At 44.7% G+C, this 14,135-nt stretch overlaps 1 protein-coding gene across 1 annotated transcript in view; it reads right to left on the bottom strand.

The window, feature by feature from the left end:
* Positions 1-3,976: 3,976 nt before the first annotated feature.
* LRRC8D (leucine rich repeat containing 8 VRAC subunit D) overlaps positions 3,977-14,135 on the bottom strand; it is a 34,642-nt gene continuing 24,483 nt past the window's right edge. The window contains exon 2 of the mRNA XM_088526007.1: positions 3,977-6,879. Within this exon, the coding sequence (XP_088382133.1) occupies positions 4,307-6,877 (2,571 nt within the window). The 5' untranslated portion in view covers positions 6,878-6,879 and the 3' untranslated portion in view covers positions 3,977-4,306. The remainder of the gene's footprint in view (positions 6,880-14,135) is intronic.

Consider the following 14,135-nt stretch of genomic DNA (forward strand, 5'->3'; position numbering starts at 1 on the left):
ACAGATCTAGTAGCCACCAGCAGCGGGGAGCCTTGGCAGAGGACATGGCCCCCGGCCCCTCTGCCACCCCAGCTCTGCCCCAGCAGCACCACTGGGGACCAGCCACCCACCCCACGCCAGCAGCGCTCGCTCAAGAGACACTGCAGGGTAGCGTTAGGGAAAAGGCCTTAAAAAAGGATTTTAAAAAGCCACCTGAAACAGCCAAGCTCCCCAGAACTGGTTATGAGAACAGCATGTTCATGCATTTACTTCTAATGTCTATGCAACCCAAACCCCATTCCAGTTTTTGTTTATGGGCACAACGTGTCTTCGGTTTATGAGAACAGACCTGCTCTATGCTGCAGGACTTGCCTCAAGAGCCTGTGGTGCTAATTTAGAGGATGGCATTCTTCCCGAGCAGTCATTATTAAGCCAATAACCCTACGTTACCTCCAGCACCAAAGGGCAACGTGATGTTGGAGGCAAGACAGAACAAAGGTCCTGGCTCTGGTAACTGTAAAAGGGCTTAGGGGCTGCTCTCTTGAGGCAGGGAGATGCAGCTGGCCCCGCTCCCGCTCGTGTGGTTTTCGGGATCCTCACTTTGGCCACATTGTGTTGACGTGCGCCACGAGGGAGCTGCCACTGCTGCACCCGGGCCCCACTGAATTACAGCAATTATTCTCACTGCCTCTCTGCCAAAAAGACAACTTCCATGACTTTTATCATGGAACGGGTGCATGCTTGCAAGTCGGTCTGGAAAATCTACTCCTGAGCTTGATTTTAAAGCTCCATCTTTGCCACGGCAACAACTGTACACGGTAATGCAGCCTTCCCTCCCTTGGACAGTCCAGAGACTGATCCGCTGTCCTGGGAAAGGGGCCACAGCACAAGCCCTCAGGGGGTTACAACATCAGTGTTTGGATGACTTGAGCTTAAGAGCTGAACACACTGTACGAGCTCAAGCAGGCAGGCCGGACTGGGAACTCTCTGGCAGTGCTGGAATAACTGATCGCTCAGGGATCCGTGTGCAACCTCATCCCCAGCTCCTGCAGACATTTTAACCACCACAGTGATAGGAAAGGGATTACAACCAAGGTTAAAAACAGAAAAGAATCTCTCTAGATTCTCCCAGAACGAGTAATCTTAAGGATCATCTTTTAACGTGATTCTACAACAAACTTGCCTGAGAACCATTTTATTTAAATGCCATCACAAATTTCTTCATGAGCAAACAGACCACCCAGGCTCTGCTCGGCCATGCAAGGGCAAGAACATCAACCCTTAGCCTAAGACAAGGCACAGCAGCCACAGAAACATCACACCGTGGCCACGACGGGCTGCTCAGCTGTCATCAGATGATGCAACTTCTTGCACTACATCTATAACAAAAACTCTGACACCAACAGTCCTTGACAGCTCCTTCAAAAGGCTCCCAAACTTCAGTCTCAAACAGCTGCTTGGGAGGCAATTCTCATTTTGTGTTTCTGCAAATGGTTGTAAATATGATCAGTTCAGTCTGAGCAGAGCATCAGCAGCTGCTGGCCGGCTGCATCCTGTACCTATAGGATTTATTAGGAACATCTCCTCATACTTCCTCCTCCTTAAATTCATAGGCACCAGGGACTAAGTCCACATACGATATTTGAAATCAGAGATTTTACTTATGCAAACGCTTTTTCCCCATAAAATATAGATATAGACAGAGGAAGAAAAAAAGAGAGAAAGGTATAGACATCTAATTTATTAAATCCACTATATATGCAAAAATATGTTTCACATGCCTTCCATGGCAGAGGTGAGTTTTCCAAGACTTCAAAGCTGGACTTTGTCAGATGCCAGACAGGGAACAGGAGCACTAAGACAGCCACGAGGAGGAGGAAGGGCTGCGAAGGGAGGCGGCATGGGGAGGATGAGCAGTTCCCACCACCACTCTCAAAAACTTCTCCTAAAATCAGGAATGGAGTTTATGCCGAGTAAACATCACAAGCCTGAGATAACTTTCAAATGCCCTTGTCTCAGAGGAAGGTGACTAACGCAGTATAGCTGGCTAAGAACTAGTCAAAGCAGTGGTCCAAAAGTTGCATTTCATAATCATACTAACTGAACATGATTTGCTTTTGAACTGTAAACTGGAATAGTAGGAGCATCAGAAACGCAAGGAAAAAGCTTTTAAAAACAGGATCAATCTATGCCTGCAATTCTGTGCAACTCACTATTAAAAGAAGGGGAAAAAAAAAAAGTAAAGAACACTGTTTTTCTAAATACTTTAATTACTTTGTCTTTCTCCAAGTCTTCCTCCCGCCTACACACAGTTTCTTGGAAGCTGAAATGACGTTCAACAGCAAATACAGAGAACACACGAAGAGTGTGTTCTACAGTTTTTCTAAGAGTCAATAGTCTAGGCATTTTAAAGTGAACTATGTGCAAAAGTTTAAATGCATGAAAGAGTTTCTCTAAAAAAAAAAATACAGTCTTAATAGTCTTTACTTATTAAAAGAAAAGAAAAAAAAAAAAAAGATTTTGACAAAGTTTCCCAGGAGATAACAGGTCAGGAGCTGCAACTACTCTACCGAGCTTCTTTGGTGTTGCCAAAGGGCACTCACGTCGCTGTTACTACCTGCTGGCAAGTGCAGCAAATACAGAGCTGCGTCCCCAAACGAACGGGAAAACCACTAGTTGTAAACTGCTCTTCTGATACACACAGACATATGGAGCAGGTACGTGTTTGCAGGTTGCTACCTACAGCTGAGAATACTCCTCCCAGCACGATTAACAGTAAATGATTAACAACAAAATGTGCAACATTCATAAGAGCAGCATTTGAAACGCGCCCGAGCGCTCAGTGCCCGTCGGCCTAACCTGCCCCCGTTACCGGTGCGCGGGCCAGGGCAGCTCCGGGGGCTGCAGTAGCAACCCCTGCGCACGAGGATCGCACAGGCCCGCCAACGACAGACGAGTTCGGTCCTGACCGCACCACAATAGGGAATTGTCTTTAAACCATGAGTAATCACGTAATCATCTCTCCACATCACACTTCTTTTCCACACGCATGAAATGTAAATGGCCAAGATTTACAACTGATGATTTTGCAGATTTAATGGATTATACTTCTCTAATAGTCCTGGCTGTACAAGCTCAGTTTAAAAAAAAATCCCATGCTCACTGCTGTCTGCTTTTTTCTTTATTTGATGATTTATCTGGCACACATTTAGGGTTTTGTAACAGCGCATAAATGATCAAAGACATTGTATTATTGGAGCTTGGGGGAAGAGGAGGATCTTACTATTAAGAGTCCAGGTGTGGATGACACACTGCAATAGGTGATAAAGCCAAATCACTTTTGGGTAAATCATAACTTTTATGTCTCTGCCACTAGTCTAGGAAATAGAGCAGATATCCCCGTTCCTAAGCAAAAGCTGCAAAACAAAACACACACTGACTCTCATAAAACAGCTCAAGTCTCCCAGATGGAAACTCTGAAGAGAAGCAAACCATCAGCAGTAGCGCACTTCGTGTTTGCCTGATGGCCTTTCAAAATCACCTTGCAAAACAGTTCAAATGCCAAGACTGTCACCGTCTGAAAGCCCATGGCAGCACTCTCCCTTCTACCACCCATCGCTGCTTGAGACAGAGGAGCGTTGTGGAAGCCGGGGGAGAGAGCTGTGGAAAAGGGATGAGTCTTCACGTGGCCGGAGGAGCAGCACACTGGATCGCAGAGCGAATCTCATCCAAAACCAGGAGGCTTTGGGGACGAGGGATGAGAGCAAACACACTTATGCACTTATGCCTTATGCAAACTACATACCTTTGTGCAGGAAAGAGGGGTTTACTGCAGTTCAAAGCACAGCCGAACTGGTTGCATTTGCTGAGAATGGCTAAACACTAACAACGCACATCAACATGTGTTTCAAAGGCTGTTAGAACACACCGTATACAACATTTATCCTTGGTTCTCCCCCATAATGCACTAAAGTAAATCCAGACCTTAAAGAACAACTTGCATAGTAAGAAAAGGTCATCAATTTAATCATTTACTTTAAGCGGGCAAGCAAATTTGTAAACATTCAAAAGCGGCAGCATCCAAGTTACAAACAATTCAGGGAAAAAAAGAATTGAGATTATTAAGGTTCTTTATCCTTTCAAAAAAATCATGAAATAATCTTTTAAAACACTGCAAACACTGAACACTCAGTTACATCTTTTATAATCCTGCTAATAAGTCCTGCCTTCCAAGGAATTCCTGTTTCTAAAATGCATGATCTTACAGTACCCCTACTTTTTAGCATTTGCTGTTCCCAAGTCAGTAACTCGAGCATTTCACTTCCGCTCAAATCCCGTTAGCAAAGGGAATGCTCGTGTCTTGATTCAGCACCTCTTTAACTTCCGAGGGCAGCGTGTCAAAGAGGTGATCCTCCACCACCAGCCCGCTTTTCCTGAGAAGCCGACACTGCCCCAGCGTGGCTGGCAGACGGTCCAAGCAGTTTCCCTTCAGTTCCAGGTGAGTTAGCTGCAGCAGCTGACCGACCTTCTCTGGGATTGAGGTAATGCAGTTTTGTCCCAGACTCAAAGTCCTCAATTTAACACACTTAAACAACTGTTTTGGCAAAATATCGACTTTGTTTCCTGTGATGTGAAAATGCTGCAGATTTTGAAGCAAACCTATCTCTATTGGAATCACTGCAATTGAGTTGTAGCTTACATCTAAGCATCTAAGTTTCTGTAAACTGAACACTGCGGCTGGTAAGGATTCGAGTTTATTGTTGGAGAGATAAAGTGACTCCAAGTTCTTTACGTGGGTAATGGAGGAAGGAATGTTGACTATTTTATTGTGCCACAGCTTTAAACAAGTCAACCTCTTCAAGTGCTGGAAACTGATGATTTCTTCAATTGTGCGTATGCTATTTGACTTTAAATCCAGTTCCTGTAAGTTGGAGAGACTGAAGATGGCATGGGGAATTCGCTCCAGTTCACAGTTCTGTAGTTCCAGCTCAGCAACATTCATCATCTTCTTAAGGCTATTCAGTACCACAAGCTTAGTGCCATCATTATGAATAACTAGCTTTGTTAGATGTGGTGCCACATCCGTGATATTGGAGGGAATTTTGGTCAAGTTGCTCTTCACATTGAGAATTTTAAGATGCCTCAGCTCTCTAAGAGATTCAAGCCCTATCATTTTATTGTTCTCAGAGTTCAAGTTGCCTATCAAGTACAATTCACGGAGGTTTTTGAGCAAATACACCCACGCAGGAATTTCTCCAACATCTGTGAATTTCACATGAAGGCATCTCAAGTGGTCCCGGAGGAAGCTGAAGGCAGTCTGCTCCACCTTTGCAGGGCAGTGGCACAGATGAAGCTCCTGAAGATTTGTCATCTGGGAGATTTTTGCTGGGATTTTTGCTTCAGGAATCAGCTCCAGTTTCAAGACATCCAGATCAGTGAGATCAAACACTGCATCAGGGACCCCTGAGAGCATGAAGAGGTGCAGCTCTTGCTTGTCCTGGGCGTTACGGGAAACATGCTGCCGCAGCTTCTCAAAAGTCCACTCATGGTTTAAGCTGATTTCCCGTAGCTTGTTCTCACTTACCTCTGACAAAAAGACACCGAACCGCTTAGAATACAGCTGGTCATACTGATCTACCATGTGCAGAAGAAATGCAAAATCGTTTTTGACATCGGGAATGTCACTGAAGCTACTCTCTTCCCTGACCTTTTCAAAGGAATATTCTTTTAAAGGTATTCGAAAGAGCCAGAAGAGGGTGTAGAGACAGATAAAACCATAGACACAAATGAGAGAAATGTAGCTGATAAGCAGCTTCTTTAGCATGTAAGCCATATTGTGCGTACACTCAAACTGTGTGTAGCCAATCAGGTGTTCCACTTTTGGGTTGCAGATGTGCTCAAAACTGATGGCATTGACAAAGTTTGCAGTATAGCAGAGAATAAAGATGAACTTGACGGTCTTGATGACAGTCTGGACAACATAGAGCTTGTAAATCAAGTCGCTGTCCTCCACGTGGGCACGGAACTTGCGGACCTTCTCAAAGAGCGCTTTGGCTTGCTCTCCATCTTTCTTGTCCAAAATAGTCACGCTGGGAACCTCGATCACCGGCTTTTCAGCCGAAAACTTGAAGCCAGTTTTTGTTATCATGGGAGTGCTGGCACTTGGGCTGCCTTCATCACTGCTAGTGGAAACGTGCTTGGGCAGGGACTGGGCACCAGTTAACCTCTGCTTGTTCTCCTCAGAGTCCTCACACGCTGTTTCAGACAACGCCTTGGTAGTCCACGGGGACTCGAAGCACTTACCCAGTATGGACACAAAATGCTCTATTTTGGAGCAGGTCTTGGGATACTTGAACCAAAAATTGCTACTGACTATTAAAATAATAGTGTGGATGAGGGCAAGATAGGGAAAATATTTTGAATACCAAGGAAGAGCCAAATGATAGCACATTTGGTTAATAAATACATATTGCTGGAAATCCAAATTGGTTTTACGGCCTGAAGAATCTTTCTGCTCCTTCTTCAGTGCCTGACCCGATTCAGTGGGTTGGTACTGAGAAGAGGTAGCTCTGCTCAGAGGTACATCAGGTGTGACAGTAGGGGCACTTCCAGAGGAAACCGTTCTCATTGATGCAGCTTCTGCTTGACCAGTGGTTGTCTCAACAGTGGTAACGTCAGCCTTCCCTGATGTGCCGGCTTGTGCTTTTGAATTTACAGTAGACTGCAAAACTGGCAAGCAGACCACCTGATCTTTGGTCAGCTGCATGGTTCCAGCAAAAATGGCAACCATTAACATAACAACAGCTAGATAATCCATAAATACATCCCACCATGGTTTCAGGATACGATAGGTTGGCTGAATGTCATTAAGCGATGCAACTTCTGCAAGGGTAAACATTCCTACAAGAAAAGAAAAACAAAATCAGCATTGTTGCCTGGTGAGCAGGTTACTTACTATTTAACAACACTCGCACCATGACATGGAGACCACCAAAGGATTGCCATGTTCGTTATATTTTGTGGCATGCCTCACACTGCCCATCATTCCACTCAGGAGGGTTGTTTCAATGGTTATATACTGAAATGACGCATTTCATTCTCAAAACCAAAAGCTGTTCATTTCAGGTCAGATGATATTCAAAAACCTTTACCACTTCATAGTACCAAGGCCTACTCTGCTCAACTGAAATATCTTAAAGATAAAATGCTGCACCTGATGTGTCTTAAGAACCCAAACAGCAACAACTGACTGCAACGTAAAAAGTCAGAGTCTCTAAAAAATAACTGCCCGAGTCTTTTGACATGTGTAACCCAGCATTAATACCATTTTTAAAAGGTATTTTGCATTTAAACAAAATGAACAACATTTGTTAAATGCTCTGCATATTGCTCATGATCTGCACGGCACATCTTAGGTTGCCTGCTACATTACAAGAAAAACCTCTCATTTCTTTTTATTTAACAACACCTCTACTCCTTGCTATGCTGCGTCCATGTGGACCACCGGGCTCACTGGCTCCCTTCCCTTAAGTGCCACTGCACAAGTGGGCGCCTTGTAGCCACTACACAAAATTTCTGCACAAGATTTTTTTTTTTTTCCATTTATGTGTTCACATGTTTTACAGTGAGATACAAATATAACCTATTTACTGGACCAAATGGTACCAAAGAAATTCTTTTCTAATTCATGGAAAATAATCTTATCTCAGAGAAACACAACCCAACTATCCAAGTAAAAACAAAGGTCTATCTCCATAGCACAGCGGGGAATATTTTTCAGGCCGTTCTCACAGCCTGGTGATTGCAGGAAGCTGATGAGCACAGGAGCAAGTTACAAGGCTCTAACTTGAGTTTCAAACTCTGTGACACCAAACTGTCAAACGAGTTTGGAAATCCAAGCCTCTCTTTGGCTTTAAATAGCTTGCTCTGACAAAGTCTGGAGAATTCAACTTATCGGCTATTTTGGAGAAAGAAAGAAAAAACAAAAACAAAACACATAAGCTTCCTGTGTAAGCAGGATGTGGTAAAATCATCATTTTAACTGCTGAACTCATGACCCAGATCTGGTGCTTCCGAAGCGAGCCTGCATGCGCACGTGGCCAGAGGACGGGGCAAGAAGGCGCTGGGGAGCACGCGGGGCCCCGAGCCGAGCAGCCCCACACTGCGCGTCGCGGGCCGCCCCGCTCACAGGCAGCGGCACCACGACACACAGAGCCCGAACGGCCTCCAGCGAACGCGCGGCACCGTCAGTCCCATCTCCCCAGCCGGACCGTTAGCAGAGGTGTCCGCACGCAGCGCTCCCTGCCCCGCTGCTCCACATGCCTCATGCGACGCGACGCCTGCGGCGCAGCGCCCATCTTGCTGCCACAGCACTGAGCCGCGAACCAGCTCCCCAGAAGATGGGCGCGTGCCACTGGCAGATCTCCCTCCGCATCCCCGCCGAGAGACGTCCTATGGCCCCGCGCATGGCGAGGTCGCCGCGGCCTTCTGCTCGCCCGGCTGAGTCACGGCACTGCTGCCACGCTCAGGGCTCTGCTGCTGACGTTTGAGCACCCAGGGCGTGCAGAGGAGGAGTGTTCGTCAGCAACACTCACGTAAACAGATGGGGGAAATGACCCCCGTGATTCCCTGGCGCCGTCACTACCTGCCAGGGAGCCGCTGCTGCATGGCAACAGGAAGCAGGGCTGCTGCGGGCAGCGGCTTTCCTGGAAGCCACTTCTACGCCACCACGGTCTCATGTGGCTCGGCAGTCAGCAGCAATGCCCCTCGCAGAGGCGCCGTCCCCTCATCCCCTGGGCTCATGAGCAACAGCAAGCAAGAAGAGGGTCCAGAGGTCTGCTGCAAAGAGCAGGGACAGCTGCTGCCGCCCGTTTCCCTGCCCGGGTCGTCTCCTTCGCATGGAGCCTTGTGGTGCCACGCAGGAAGCCATCTCGTGACGGTGGGGGTACTGCCTGCAAAGACGCCCTTCATGGAATAGCCACGCGCTCTTGCTCTTGCCATGAGGACCTGGGGGTGAAGGGCTGAGAGCCAAGCCCTGCTAGCTGGGCTGCGCTACGCGGCTAACGCAGCGGGAACGATACGGGAGGGCACACGGCAGCCCTACTGACAGCCTTAGGACAATAAACTGCTTTAAAAAGAAGAGAAAACAAAGAAAGCACACATCTCCACCAGACTTCTGCCCTGCACACACAAAAAGGATTTCAAAAGAGGGTAGGAAACCCGATAGAGCCACTGTAATCCTCTTAGCCAGCGCGATGCAACAGGAGCTTTGCACCTCGGCGCACCACGGCCAACGCCACGAACGTGCCCTGTCCCTCCAGCCACTGCTACTCACAGGAGAGCCGCTGTTCTGGTGGGGATTAGCAGTTATGAAACAAAGAAGTCCCAGCGTGGGATTACCGTCAAAAACGGTGCGTGTCACAGGAGTGAGGCAGACCTGCTTCAAGTCAGCAAAACCACTTCCAGGAACTGCAGACCAGCTTCCCTCCCCACACACATAAAATAGTTACATGCTTTGAGATGGAAAAAAAAAAATCAAAAATCAAAATGAAGACCTAAAGCCTATATAGAGTGCAAGACACACTCTGACTGACAAGCTATAAATGTATTTATGCGTTCTCCATTAACTCCATTATTCAGTTTAATAAGCATTGACTTTGCTTACTTATTAACTATGAAAGTTAACTTTTATTTTGGTAGTTAGGCTGTAACTTACCTAGAGAATGCCTAGGAAAACTCAAAAAATTAAGAATTACTAAGAGTTAGTCAGAACTATACATCTAATACAGTGATTTCCTTCTTCCTTTCTTCCTTTTTCTTCCAAGGTCAAATTTAACTATCAACAACACTTAAAACCTGCTTTTAAATTCAACTTCCTGGAAGACTCTTTGGATTAAATTTAAGGTATTTTCACCACTAATTTTTGTCTTCCTTTAAAAGTGCCAGATTGAGGTTGCGGTTTCATGGTAAACACTAATGATGATTTGATAATAAGAGAAAAAATGTTTTTACATTTTAGAACACCAGAATCACTAATATCCAACTTTTCCCATCAACATAAATGGGGTTTTTATTTGGTAAAATGATGCACGTAGCTTTTAGACAGACACCTGAAGAACATAAAATGCTATGCAGCTGAAAAGCCAAAACAGCAGATTTTTCAAGGTAAAAACAGGCACTTTTTTAGCCCTCACGGTTCAAAAGGCGCCGCGAGGAAGCTGCAGCTCAGTAGAACATAGCGTCTAGGTCTCAGTGTACCAATGTCCAGAGCAGGGAGTGGTGGCCCTGGAAGAGAAGTAATTTGCAGTACCCAGTACAGAATTCAGGGGACAGATTCTCCTTTTAAAGATCGCATACTTTAGTGCAGGTTTAATAAGCACAGACCTTAATTTGAGCCTATTGGAGTATGCGTGAGGCTGCATAACTGCACAGAATAAGGAATTTCTTTGCTTTCACCAAATAGCCCTTACATTCCCAGCACTTTTGGCTCCAGTTGTGCCCCTTGGACGACTCCCCAGGATAACACTGGCCTCTCCTCGCTCCAGACACATTACCCACAGCTATTGCCTGGGTGGATTCTCTCTCCTGGAAATAAATTCTTGGGCCAAACAAAGCAACTGTTTTGAAGTGCCATTTTGTTCTTGCTACCTCCCAAGATCTTCAGAAGAAAAGCAGTTAAATCCTGAAAGCACAGAAGTACTACTTCCCTTTTCATTGCTGATGTGATAGAAAAGTCTAGAACCAAAATGCTTTATTTTTTTCAGGTATATAAAGTAGGTCTTAATGTTTCCTAGCAAGGGTCCTTTTAACACAAATATGTGCACATCTGCTGAAAAAGGTACGGTATTTTAAGGCACGCTTCCCTTAGATTTGAGTTCAAAAACTGAAATGTACTACAGTGAAAACAATAGAGAAACTACTGCAGCTGCAATGAGCACTGACAAAGACAACATCACATTTGCTCTAAGTTACAGTGGAGGCAAACACCATTACTATCATAAATCATGCTGTTTACCAATTATAATCCTTTCGTTAGTCTTAAAAAGCTGTAATACAAAGACCTCAGAATGTCATTAACCTAGTTATTTTTTTCTGACATACTTCAGATTACAAATGCTGAAATAAAAAGTGGACATATCCAGGTATTTCCTAAAAATTAGCTTAAATACAGAAATTAGAGGAAGAGGAATCAGCAGATTGGTATGTCACTCTGATGTTTATTTACATCCTACTTCTTCCTGCACTCACTGATAAAAACTTCATCTGTCTTCCCCTGTAAATCACTGGCCCTCCTATTTTAAGAACATATTTAAAGCAAATTCAAAGTTAAAACAAACAAACAAAAACAGGATCGCAGCACACGAATCTCTCATTTTATTTTCAGGTTCCCAGGACTCCAAACAAGCCCACTTTGTCTCAGAAAACAAAAAGATTCTTGAGTTAGCCTTGCCACTGCAACCGCTCAAGAATTTTCCCCAAAAACAACAAAAAACATTTGTAGTCAAAAGAAAAAGTGCTGTTATGCACAAAATTAGTTTTCCCCTTCCCACAGGAAATTAAGAAGAAAGAAGTTTTCCCATAACCAAAAGGCTTTGCTTGCATGCATTTGATCGAGTCATCATAGGTTTAAATCTATTTCCTCTGTATATTTTCTCTTTCCACTAACAATTTTAATTCCTTTGTTTTTCTACTTCTGCAATATCCCATTAAGATAGACAATTAGACCTCAATCTGATAAGATTATGAGATTCGTCCTGTACAGGATGCACTTAATGTCAATAGCTTCACTGACAACCTGCAAAGATCAAAAACATGGCACTATTTTTTGTTTTTTTTTTAATTCTCACAGAATCTAACACAAGAAGAGACCTAGAGCCTTTGTAAAATAATGTACATAGTCATTCAGAAAAGAGATTAAATCAATGTATGCATCCTGAAACAGACAGATGAATTCATCACCTGCAATGGTTATTAAGTATCTGAGATTAATAAAGGTTTAAAACAAACTGGAAGAGGTTTAACCAAGGCACCAATAGGTTTGGGAACCTAATAGAGGCAAAGTGCCCCTGCAACCATAACTGGGAACGGAGCAACATTTCCCAGGCTGTGGCCAGCGAGGGAGAAGCAGCACACTGCTTGAAAAGAAGTCAACTCTCTGCTGCATGAATCCACAGGGACTACAGGTCTCTGCTCCACCTGGCAGGACTCCGGTGAGCGGAGCAGCTTTAGGCACAACTGAGGCTACAGCAGACTGCAAAGCAAAACCCCAAACTGCACTAACCATGGTTCCCTCAAAAGCCCAGGTAACATTTCACAAAAAAAAAAAAAAAAAAAACACGCAAACACTACCTTAGAGAGGAACTAACACCAGAGAGGGAGAACAGCACAGAGATTTAGGGAATCAGATCCTTCCTGATCACTGCTTTTGTCTCGGGAAGACCCCACACAAAGCACCAGAAGGAAGACGACTTCCTTCTCTCTTTTTCCCCCCTATCCAAACAAGAACAATTAGAATTTCTACTCACTGTTTCTTCTTTAAGGCCACTGTCCGAAACACTTGATCGCAGCCAGTTCCATTAGTCTTAGATCAATCTGCCAGACGTGGGTAGTTTTACTTCTCTTCAGCTACCCCCAAATGAGCACAGTGTTATTGCTTTGGCTTATTAGATATTGTAGGCTAAATACATTTCTGAAGGGCGGGATATTTATTCCTATGATTTCATTTTCTCAAAATTAATTGCATGGCAACACGCAGGTACTATTTCAGGGATGTTTTTATCACAAGATGCACTGTTGACATAACGGTGCTAACTGAATGAGGAGAAAACTGGTACAACAAAGCTGAAGGGAGATTTTGCATAGAGGAAAAACACTCCAACTTGGGAACTGGAGATCTGCAATAGTTTGCATGTGCGTATAGAAAGATGATGCTGTTATTTGATAACATACAGGATTAAGGAGGAAGATTAATTGCCACCATTCACAAATTCATTATTTAAAACAGTAAGAATAAAAAACACCAGCCAACCTCTTATAAACAACCCCCCTCCTACTCCCAGTCCCAAATTGCACAACTACAACTTTGGACTTTCCCCGAAAGGTAATATATAATCTCTCCAAGACAGACTGTAAATAAGTTCTCCAAACTGGGGGATGTACCCCTCCCCCCCCTTTTTTTTAATGAACAAAATGACCAAAACTTAAAGCAATTCAGTAATTGGCAAATGATCAAAACCTAGTATCTCAAGCTGCAGAGAAATGTTAGGCTTTAGTAAATTTGGAGTCAAAAATATTCTTGTTTCACATAAGGAAAGTCAGGTCAGTATCCTTTTACACAAATTAGTTGCATTAAAAAAAAACCCATTTTTTACCTTTGAAAATTCTGTCCTTCAAAGTTGGGACTTTTTCAGGTTGTATAATCCTCTAACCCACTTTTGGATCCTGCTATTTTAGTGTTTATCCTGAATCTTCCTTGTTTACCAGCGCTTTGAAGGTCTAGTGCTATACATCACTCCTACACAGGTGGTTTTGTAATCAGGGAGACGATATTTAAAAAACGGTATTAGTGGCCACAATTCCCCTAACAATAAACTCTCCAGTCGGACCTCATTCTTCTCTTGCTCTAAATCGCCCTTGCAGAGGTCTGCTTAAGGATGGTTTTTACACTAACAGCCCAGAGCTGTGCTTCTCACTATCACGAGCCCCTGAAAACTAGTCATGGCTGTAGGTCACTGCTCCCCATGCTCCGGTTCAGCATCATTTTATAATTACAAAACAAACCACCTAATGCAGCAACACGCAGGAAACCAGCAGTGACGACTAATGAGGCTGGAGCCCGCAGGAATAAATTCTGAAGCGACTTTTCCTAGCAGCAAGGATGGTTCCCTGCGGGCACAGAAACTCCACGGCAGTTTCTCCTCTCGGGAAAACGCTGCGGAGCGCAGCCGCCCGAACCAAGGGCCTTGGCAGCGTAACGAGCGGGTCTTGCACGGTCAGGGTGAGCACGCGTGGACGCGCACACGCACGTGCTCCGGACCACAGGCTGCCCTTGGAGCCACTCCTACCTGCACGATCGCGAATGGGGTCCTTCCCGGCAAGAGGTGCCACCAGAGAGGGCAACAGCAGCGCTAGGGCTGAGAGATCACATCCCAAACAAG

The sequence above is a fragment of the Tinamus guttatus genome, unplaced genomic scaffold, assembly GCF_059628265.1.
Source record: "Tinamus guttatus ecotype Peru unplaced genomic scaffold, ASM5962826v1 Tinamus_guttatus_pri_ptg000242l, whole genome shotgun sequence".
Classification (NCBI taxonomy): Eukaryota; Metazoa; Chordata; class Aves; order Tinamiformes; family Tinamidae; genus Tinamus; species Tinamus guttatus.